This window comes from Poecilia reticulata, linkage group LG14 (genome assembly GCF_000633615.1).
Source record: "Poecilia reticulata strain Guanapo linkage group LG14, Guppy_female_1.0+MT, whole genome shotgun sequence".
NCBI classification, from domain to species: Eukaryota; Metazoa; Chordata; class Actinopteri; order Cyprinodontiformes; family Poeciliidae; genus Poecilia; species Poecilia reticulata.
In genome coordinates, this window is record NC_024344.1 from 10,103,052 (window position 1) to 10,114,146 (window position 11,095).

Below are 11,095 nucleotides of genomic sequence, written 5' to 3' on the forward strand. Positions count from 1 at the left end.
TTATCCGTTTCCTCGTCAATATGCGAGAGCTTAGAGCGATGCGCGCTCCCGCGACAGGGGATGCAAATTTGGGCAGGGGGGCTTTTCTGGGCATAACACCTGTTATCAATATGCGAGAGCTTAGAGCGATGCGCGCTCCCGCGACAGGGGATGCAAATTTGGGCAGGGGGGCTTTTCTGGGCATAACACCGGTCGATTTCAAGTTGTTTATTAAAACATAACAAATATTAATTCAGCATAAGGTGTATTTAAATAGTTTCTAGACTTAAATATGTGAATTAATATTAATTCTAAACCCTTTTAATGCTATAAAATCACACGAGTAATTACATAGAATATAACAGAGCTGCATTGGAGAAACAGTTAGTCTTCAACCTAAGACAGTTACAATGTGTCAGCTCTTTGCTTAAGAAGAAACAATCCTCTTTCATTTTAAGGGATTGTTTGTACGTTGACAAGCTGATACTGCCTCTGATTAAATGACAGAGTGACCACTGTGGTGATAGCACAGAGTGTACTATCATGGTTATCAACAAACTCTTTGTCTGATAAATCATGTTGTCATTTTTGTTTTGAGGAAATGACTACACTCATATTCCTATCACTACCAAAACATGTTTATGTGAAAATATGTATGTTTTTTTACGTTTTTACTCCTCACTGGTTGAGTACATGTATCATTTTTTTAGGTATGACAAACCAGTTCATGCAAGCAAGACTTTAATTTTAAGAATAAATGTGGGGAGAGCTGCTTGTCAGTGGATCCATAAGTTGTTGCTTTCTTTGGGGGAAAAAACTTACATGTTAGCCCCAGATCCTTCTGAAGTTCTTCTGATTGTTCTTTTGATGACTCCATTTTCTGAAATTTTGTGAGCAGCACCTGTTCGTGTTTGGTTTACGGTGAAATGCTGATTTTTCCACAAAACTTCGTCCTCTGAGGAACTCAGGTAAGTTTTCAGGAGTTTGGAAACACCTGAACCTCACCAGGATGTTCTGCAGCAGTAAAATTGTGAAGCTGTTCAGACATTGTTATTTTTAGCCATCATGAAAAGCTTTTTTTGTGACGCCTCTGTAATCAGAATCTCTTTCACATCACTTATTACTAAATCAGCTGATGTTACCTTGCAGTTTCCTGCTGTTTTCTTGACTTTTATAAATTTTTCTTGGAGTTTTCTGAATATATTTTAATGCCTCTATTTTAATTTACACATGATTGAGGAACTTAGTTTTTTTATGTGTTTCTGAATTAGTCTGATAGATTCCAACATGTGTTGCAATTTTCTAAAAATGTTGTTTTACTTATAGGTGGAGATTTACAGAATCCAAGTAGCTGAAGTTTCTAGTACTGATTTAAGTTGCTATACTCTGCTAGTGTTTTATCAAGTCCAGCGTAATCCAAAGCTGCTTACATGACCACCGTACCGCCAGTGGCTATGCCGTACAGCACATGGGCATACCTTTAAATAGGCTGATTTTTTATTTGTTTACTTAAAAGTGTTTTTTTTTCCTCTGAGGAACATAAACATCAATCGGTCAGTACAGTAATCTAATTTTGTTTGTTGCATTATTCACATGCTGTTTTTCAGTTATTTTTTTGTCACTGTAGCATTGCAGAGTTATGCTACTGTAATAATAATAATAATACCAGAGAAAGGTAAATTTAGCTTTTCTTCTAGGGCTCAACTCTCATGAATGAGACATAAAAGACACAAACCTGATCCGTAAATAAATAAATGTTTGAAATATATCTATTTTTACATATTTTCTGTTGTAAATACGAGGACTTCTTAGAATGCCTGCATTTGGCAACAAAAAAGTTAGAGATCATTTCAGTCAACATAAAAGATTTATTTATTTTTCTTTCCAGTGAGACAGCCCTTTTCCCGAGGCACATCTTTCCGATAGTCTTTCGTATTCCCACTTTTTCTCAGCCACCGGATGAAAAATGCCGACATCCGCAGCCAGTCTGGCAGGAGAATGGAGAAAGCCTCGCTCTGTAGGATTTTGTTCAAGCAGAGAAAAGTGAAGATGAGAAAGGAGACGGTTTGAAACGTTGGAGCAGATCGTGGCTTGTTGCTGCTCTCACCTGCAGTGCATGGGACAGACAGCCGCTGGTGAAGGTGGAGTGGCCCACAGTGTTCAAAGCATCATAGACGAACCCTGGAGCACTTTTCACAAAGAAGCTGACTTTTAGGTTTTTTGTCATGTTGGTGGACACCATGAATGGGGTCACACACTGAGGAAACGGCAACATTGACATTAGTTAGATAACAACAAAGGTCAAGGTTCATTTTGAAAGATGCATGCTTTTGTTCAGTTGAATGACAAATTAACCTTGGTTTATGTTTATCCCAGAAAAAAAATCTATGTATTCTTATATTTCTGTGTCATCCATGTACAATTGCAATAAAAATATTTTATATAATTTTCTAAACTGCTTTATATTTATACAATCTTCCAAGTCCTCATCCAAATTGTTCCACAAATTCACTCCACAGACTTCTCATTAGTATTTGTGCTTTTTGCTTTCTAAAACTTCTTCTAATGTTTTCTAATGTTTTCTGGTAAGTGATTATTTATTACTCTATGTATTATTTGACCAGTTTTTAATTTGACAGGATCCATGAATTTTATTATGTCTAATTCAAAAAGTAATGAGTTTGTATGGTCTAAATATCCCATTTTAATAATTATCCCTATAGTATACAGCTTTTTTTTTTTTGCATTGTGCAAAGTGGCTGCAAAGTGTTTTTTTAAGTATTTCCCCAAATTTCCACACAGTAATTCAGATATGAAGACACCACTGAAAAGTATAACTTTAAGGATTCCTGGTTCATCAAATGCCTTGTTTTTGCCAAAACGGCAAAACTTTTTTGCTATTTTTGCTTTTTACACGCTTCAAGTGAGGCGTCCAGCGGGCATTATGATCTAACATAATACAAARAAATTTGTTCTCATGTACAAATGAGAACAAATTTCTTATTTGTACATGAGATGCATTGAACATCTGTTCAATGCAGATGTTATTCACCGCTACCTGTACAAGTCATGTAAGATTACATGACTTGTTTTCCAAGTCATGTAATCTTATGTGTTAATATAGTTTTGCAAATTCACTTGTTATCCAGTGTAATCTCATTAACTAAAAAATGAGGGAAAACATTTTTTAATCTGAACTTCTTTAAATCTATAAAGAAACCAAGTAAATTGAAAAGTCAACATATTTCAGTCATAAATTAACTGTATCATTAAGACCAGTGCAGTTTCAGAGAGGGCAGGTGTGAGTTACCTGGACCGTGATTCCCTCTGACTTGTACTCAGCATGTAAACACTGGGAGAAATGTATCACAAAAGTCTGCAACAAAGCATACGTGACATTGAGGGCCATTGAGGGAGCAGGTTATGATGGGTTTGAATGAATGTGTGAAAATAAACACCAGAGAAACACCTTGGTGGCCGAATAAAGAGTCACCAGTGGATGTGGACGGAGACCCATTTCAGAGGAGATGTTGATGATTAATCCTCTGCCTCTGGGAATGAGACGAAACCCAAATGTTTATAGATCTGGTCAATCTAATGCTGCATGTTATTGATGTGTCTGTGGATACCTGAGCACCATTTGAGGAAGAACCAGCCTGGACATCTGTATTGTGACAATATAATATCCATGTATTTATAGGTGGAGTGGTGTACAAGTGAATATAAATGAAGATATGAAACGTTAACGCAGACGTCTTACCTGGGGTACAGAGAGTATGTTACAGTTGATGATGTCTGTGATTTTCTGTTCAAAATAATTAGAAATAAAGTTAGAAAACACAAAATAGCCTCAGTTAGTTTAAATCATCCAGTGTTTGGCCATAAAAAAGGGATATTACTGATAGATCACCTTTTTCTGATCTGCTGTTTCCATAAAATAGGCAAAATGATCATTGCAGACCATTCCAACGTTGTTAACTGTGTGGTTCAAGATACAAGAACTTTCATTAGTTAGCACTACTGGTGTCTCATTTTAGTAAATGAAAGACAGCAAATATAAGATAAATAATGAAACACAATGGTTTTTTTTAACTGTTGGAGGAGATTTTGTATATGGAGGAAAACTTATAAAGAGCAAAACAGAGAAATGTTTTCAATGTTAAACATGAGCTGCTTATAAATAAGAACTTTTTCTATATTACCCAGAATTCCAATCTGCAGGTCATGGAGCTCCCGAGCTATGGTTGAGTAGATGCTGTTACCCTCTGTGAAGTCCACTCTGATGGTGTGAGTCTTTCGTCCGTACTTGTTTTCTGAGGCAGACAGTACATGTGTGTTAACCGTTTCAGCTTTAAGAGAAATTTCATGAGTTTATTCGCTATGACGACAACATGAGAGGACATCTCCATCATCTCTCCCTGACTCACTGATTTTTTGGGCAACCTTTAGAAGCCTTTCGTCAGACCTTCCTATTAAAACAACATCCAGACCCCGACGTGCCAACTGCAGGAAGACATGCAGACAGATGGTGAAGATGCTGTAGCTCAGACATAAATCTGTCCTGATAAATATGCAGATTCTGTCTTAAATTACTTTACACAAAGATATAACCAGAGTTTCAAATGATATTCGAATCAATACATCAAACCTGAAATCAAATTTTTCTGAAATGAAGATGCAAACTCACCTCAGTGGCATAAGCTTTACCAATGCCAGACGTGGCACCAGTTACAACTGCATGAAGAAATTAGTAGAGAAAAGTCAACTTTGTAGAGCATTGAAACAAGATAGGTGTCTCAAACACCAAAAATGCTATTATTGACATTAGTCCTGTGTAAGTAATTACACATTGTATGATGAGAATGGCCTTTTAAGTATCACTCATTGTGGAAGTACTTTATGAGTTTATCTGTTATGGAGATTTAAATTATTACATGTTAATGATAATAAGAGAGGCAGGGAAGTCCAAAGATCTTGCACATGCTCCATTTCAAACAAACTGTATAAATCGCAAGTAAGGTTGGCACGATAATTTTATTGTACATCTATATTTTTTAGTTTTTACTTTTTATTGTCTGATCAAAACGAACAAAATTAAATATTTAAAAAACGTTTGAAATATTATTATTTTTTGTGCATAATGGATTTCCTCATACTTTACCTGCCCATTGTCCGTACGCCCGTAGGTTCGCCTGACAAAGCGACGATAAGACATACTGTCTGAATCCACAGCAACATTTCCAGGTGAGTTTCAGCAGGTTAAGAGACAAAGTGAAACCTCCTAAGGCTGCCAGAACATTGATCACCAACACCTTGTGGGGGAAGTCCAGAGCAAGCAGCATTTTCAGAAGAATGTGGAAGTTTAGATGAAGTTTTCTCCCTTTTTAACAGAAGAAATGGAGGATATTAGTTTGGGCCCCCCCCCCCATTTCCCCCCCCCCCCCCCCCCTCTAAGTTGTTTTCCAGGAGATTGCTACAGAGGGTTGATTGTTAATATGCTGAATGCAGAACCACAAAAAAAAAAAATGGTTCTGAGAAGCAAACTTGGCCCACTTGCATCCTCTGACTTTAACCAACCAAATTGAGATTCTAAATTACACAGCAGTTTCTACCTGCTGAATCATATCTGAATCGTTAATAAGTAGAATGAGCTAATTATACACTGCTCAAAAAAATAATAAAGGGAACATTTAAACAACACAATATAACTCCAAGTAAATCAAACTTCTGTGAAATCAAACTGTCCACTTAGGAAGCAACACTGCCAACGGGGACCCTCGTCGGGTCAATCAGTGTTGCTTCCTATAAGTGGACAGTTTGATTTCACARAAGTTTGATTTACTTGGAGTTATATTGTGTTGTTTAAGTGTTCCCTTTATTTTTTTGAGCAGTATATATTTAAAATAGCATGGTTTGTTGTTTTAAATAACCTGTCCTCACTGCACTGGCACTGGTTGCATCACAAGAGGCCCAAGCAAAACCAGGAATCAAGACAATTACAGAGATGTTAACTGTTTCTAAAAACTGCTGTTGTTAAGTTACACCCTGTGAAAATGACAAAAGAATCCAGCGAGTGATTCTAGGTTGCTTCTCTCTCATCATTTGTATATGATAAATAAAACACAACAAGACATGTTCTCAATATCATACAGTGGAGAATAAAACTAACAAATGAATAATAATAAACTGCCAAATATCAGTGTTTTGATATATTTCTGACCAGTAAAATAACACAAGTTCCCAAGCTTTGCCGTTAGTCCAACGGTCATCACCCAACCGACGCACAGACGCATTATGTCTAAATACTCATAAAAAAAGAGAGAAACTTTTCTAAAGTTCACAAACATAAAAATGATCACCTTCAAAAGCCAATTAATAAACGAAAATGAGAAAATATAGTTAAATAATCTACGTCACAGCATTAAAAAAAAGAACAATAAACTGTTTTTTCAGCTTCTGCGGTTAGTGGAAATTACCCAGCACACCGCAAACGCACAAAAGAGCTGCATCAGACTACTCATAAAACTAAAAACTACTTTTAAAGTTTACAAAAATGATAAAGGATTATCTATAAAATGTCTTTTACAATATAAAGGATAGTAATATACAACTTTTCGATCTCCATTACCTGTGAAAAGCATCACCATAGTGATTTAATGTTGCTTCTCTAGCGCAAAAGCCCTCTAGTGGTGGATGTGGTACTACAGGTCAGTCCCGTAAAGGCTAACTGATTCATGCTGAATGAATTTCAAGCCCCTCAAATAAAATAATACAAATATTAATATTAATGCAACATAAATTGAATTTAAATTATTTATAGATGTATATGAAGCATTAATTAATATTTATTCTAAATATTTTCAATGCTTTGAAATAACAGAATACCCCAGAACTGCACTGGAGAAAAAGTAATTGGTATTCAACCTCTCACAGTTACGATATGTCAGCTGTTTATTTCAGTAAAAACAATACTACTATTTCATTTAAAGGGAATGTTTGGTTTGTGCCAGTGGCGAAAGGGTAAAGTGCGACCAATGTAGGCCAAAGTCCTTGACGCGGTCGCATCTTCCACCTCTCATAACCCACCTTCTGCGAAATAAAGACCACAAGAGCCAACAACACATTGAACCAAAGAAGGAAAACAGAAATAAAGGGACTGTTTGTACGATAACAAACTGATACTGCCTCTGATTAAATGACAGAGTGACAAAAATGGTGATAGCACAGATTGTACAATTCCAGTCCTGTAGCCCAAATGATGAGAAAATGCTGGTTATCATCAAACTCTGTTTGTCCGATAAATCATGCCGTCATTTTTGTTTTGAGGAAATAATAGCTTCCCCTAAAAACATTTGATACACATAATCAGGCCTCTCACGATAACAAATTTTGGTGGACAATAAATTCTTCCAGAAGTTATTGCGATAAGCGATAATGTTGCTTGGAGATTATTTTCAAGTGACGGCATAATAATAATGCGAGTTCACATTCTTAAACATTAATAAACTTTGTGGAACTGGAAGACATTTTAAATATCTGAAATAAATTAGCAAAACAACAGAAAAAAACTAATATGATAAATTATGAAGTTTCTGTAAACAAACTTGTCCTCCAGTCAAGACCAACACACCAAAGACTTGTGTCATCAAAAGCAGAAACAGGGTTCATTACTTTCTGATACTTTGAGTGGCAAACTCCACACTAACTACAAAATGTACCTGCATATGACCAAAATAAAAAGGGACACTAAATTCCATCCATCCATCCATTTTCTTTCACCCTTGTCCCTCAGTGGGGTCGGGAGGGTTGCTGGTGCCCATCTCCAGCTAATGTTCCAGGCGAGAGGCGGGGTCACCCTGGACAGGTCGCCAGTCTGTCACAGGGCAACACAGAGACACACAGGACACACAACCATGCACACACACACACTCACCTAGGGGCAATTTAGACAGGCCAATTAACCTAACAGTCATGTTTTTGGACTGTGGGAAGAAACCGGAGTACCCGGAGAAAACCCACGCATGCACAGGGAGAACATGCAAACTCCATGCAGAAAGACCGGGGCCGGGAATCGAACCCAGAACCTTCGTGCTGCAAGGCAACAGCTCTACCAACTGCGCCACTGTGCAGCCGGGACACTAAATTATTATTGCTAATAATAATTTACCATTATGACACTAGTATTATTTGTTTTGACAAGTGTCTGCTCATTTAAAGTGTGATTTATATTGTGTATGAAATTTAAAATAGGCATGTTACCTTTTTCTCTGAGTTATGTTTATTTATTGCAGTTGAAACTGGGAAACTCTCCTCTTGAAAATAAAAAATTCTGCCGGATTCAACAATAAAAAAGATTCACTCGACCAAAAACAGGACGGCATTGGAAAGAATTCATGCAAAAATAACGCCAACAAATAATCTTAAAAATATCAGTCATCTGTTTAACATTGGAGTATTCATTGTTTTGTGCATTTTCAGACTCATATATTCAGTTAAACAGTTAAAGCTCTTTAGTTGTACTGAAACTTTGTGACATCTTACATGTTGTTTGTATTATTTACTTCACTTGGCTGCATGGTGGTGCACTGGACTCTAATCATTTGTTGGATTTTGTCTGGTGGACATTTTGTAGGAACCTGAATTTCCATGGCATAATTTGCCAATCAACTGGTTGAAGTCCTTCAGGATAAACTGCTATTGTTTACTGGAATGCATGTAACACTGACCTGGTTTTGAATAACTAATCAGGTTTTTTTTTCCACCCTGCATCTGCATAATATCAACAAAGTAATGTAGGTCAAAATCCGATTCAAATTCACCATTTGTTATCTCACTAAGATAGAGCCTCATATTTATTTATGTTTTTATTTCCTCTTTTATCCTCTGAAATCCACTGACTCTTGTTCCCTCATCAGTGGGGATGATTATCTCCATTTTCATTCTCTCCCTGAGCTGCAGGCACATTTCTCTGCATTTTGTCAGGTAACAGATCCTCCCAGCCAAGCTTTTTATATGGGTCACAAACGAATGGATTGTGGGCATAGAAATGGGAATGTGTGATGGCTAATGGTCCTACATGAGCTGCGCATATGGATGATGAAGCAGAACAACTCTAGGAAAAACAGCTTTTGCTAATATGAGTTGTATTAAGTTGACCAAAGCAGGTTTCATACTTGAAGGTTACTGTGAGTTACATTTGTTGGCTGTGCACCAATCCCTCGAGCTCCTCGTCTTTGGTGGTCCTTCTTCATTTCTTTCCTCTTTATTAATCAGAGTAAAGTGGTAAAGCAAATATCTACACCACACTTTCCAGACTTTTATGAACCTATCACAGTTACAATGTGTCAGCTGTTTGTTTAAGAAGAAACAGTCCTCGTTCATTTAAAAGGACTGTTTGTACGTTGACAAACTGATACTGCCTCTGATTAAATGACAGAGAGACAACAATGGTGATAGCGCACAGAGTGTACAATTCTAGTCCTGTAGCCCAAATGATGTTTAGAGGCTGTGTGCTTTCTCTTTCACACCCCAATTATTAATTTTTACCTTGTGTTGGTCTATCACAAATTCTAGTAAAATACACTGAAGTTTGATGCTGTAATATAGCAAAATAGGAGAAAGGGAGGGTTTTATTCTTTTGCATAGCAGGTTAAGATCTTGTCTGTTACAATCAGATAAAGAGTTGAGTGGTTGAAACAACATCTTGGCCAGAAAGGTGTTCCTCTGTTCATCTATTTAGACCCTTCATTTAAATTAGTGTTATGCATCTGCTGCCTTTTGGTGTTTGTATCTTTTGTCTAAGTGCCCAAAATAAATAACCTGGACAGATAATCTACTATGTAAGGGTTAATCATTTAAACCTCTGCGGATGGTGTCAGTTTATCTTCTCGGCCTCTTAGGTTTGAAAAGAATCGCGCTGCACTTGCACTACTTGCTCAAAAGGTGGCAGCATACAGTCAATACGACCCAAACCTCTGAAACGACTACGATGCATCAACGTGTCTGTTAGCAAAAACTCACACAGGTAAAGTAAAGCTGCTTTTGCGATACCTCTCACCAGTAAAGCTCGTAGAGGTTTTTTTTTTAATTAATAATAATAATTAAAAAAAAGTGTTATATTAGTATTTCCACCGGATAATCTGAAGGTGAAAATCCACCGTGTGTGATCCTCCTGGATTCATCCAGGAGAGGCAACATGCGCTCGTAGCTCTCTGCAGCCAGTGAGGGTGGACATAAAGGTCTCCCCATAGGCTGCTCAGGATTACCTTTCCTAAATTACACTCTGGTATGACTTTCAGTAAAGACTCCTAGCTTTCCTACACGCTGTTGATCCTGTGATCCTGGAAGGAGGGAGTGATGTCATTGGGAGAGTGTGCCAGATTACATCACTTGAATAATTAAGTTTGATCATGGAAAAGACTTTTGTTTCTCTGTTGTTCCTCTCAAAATCCCTCTCAAGTGAAGTATTAATTAAGGTAGAGGAATGCTTTTAGTTGAGACAGTATGTATCTTTTGAGCGTTGTACAAAATGTCTTAGTACTGGTTTTGCAAGCAAGTGGCCTCACATCTACTGCCTCACAAAGAAAGGTAGGTGCTGATCACCTCCTGACAGTATGGTGAAGTGATGCTGCCTCTGCTGAGCTGGCTGTTTGTCCGACCTTGCTTTGGAGTGATCTCTAACAGTGCTGTCAGCCATGTCACTAAGAGGCTTGCGTGCAGCCGACCAGTTTAGCAAGGCCTCACCTGACTAATCTGATTACTTTAACAAGTCTTCTGTGGATGTGCAAGACAGGACAAATGAGAACAGCGCTTACCTCACATATGCCACAACCAGCCTTCATAAAGAGGTCATTGAGGGTGCATGTTTGAGCATTATTTCCCAGCAGCTTTTTCATTTTAAACAGAGTTTTTGTTGTTCCTTTTAGCTGATCAAAGAAACAACTTCCTGTTAGCGTATCACAATTAGCACACCAGATATTTTCAGCTGTTTGCTCCAGCTTCCATACTTCTTTTGCCTCATGAGCATCATTGTACAGATTCAGCACAGACAGGTTGGATGGAAGGCTATGAACAAAAATCTTTTGCCATGACTGGTTGTACTTTGGTTGCTTCTTTT

The 11,095-nt window shown here is 37.4% G+C and overlaps 1 protein-coding gene across 1 annotated transcript; it reads right to left on the minus strand.

The window, feature by feature from the left end:
* Positions 1-1,827: 1,827 nt before the first annotated feature.
* Positions 1,828-6,696, minus strand: LOC103475783 (very-long-chain 3-oxoacyl-CoA reductase-like). The gene is made up of 12 exons (XM_008427653.1): positions 6,608-6,696; positions 5,141-5,359; positions 4,667-4,713; positions 4,407-4,482; positions 4,182-4,292; positions 3,890-3,957; positions 3,740-3,784; positions 3,609-3,643; positions 3,449-3,530; positions 3,290-3,355; positions 2,087-2,236; positions 1,828-1,994 (listed from the first exon to the last, which is right to left on the minus strand). The coding sequence occupies exons 1-12, from the start codon at positions 6,624-6,626 to the stop codon at positions 1,848-1,850; spliced, it is 1,065 nt and encodes a 354-aa protein (XP_008425875.1). The 5' UTR covers positions 6,627-6,696; the 3' UTR covers positions 1,828-1,847.
* Positions 6,697-11,095: the final 4,399 nt, after the last annotated feature.

Excerpts from the sequence above, each read along its gene's own strand:
- LOC103475783 (XM_008427653.1), bottom strand. Across the intron at positions 4,293-4,406 it reads AAAGGTTGCCCAAAAAATCA|AAAACAAGTACGGACGAAAG; the intron begins GTGAGTCAGGGA and ends TGTCTGCCTCAG. Across the intron at positions 3,356-3,448 it reads CTCTTTATTCGGCCACCAAG|ACTTTTGTGATACATTTCTC; the intron begins GTGTTTCTCTGG and ends GCTTTGTTGCAG.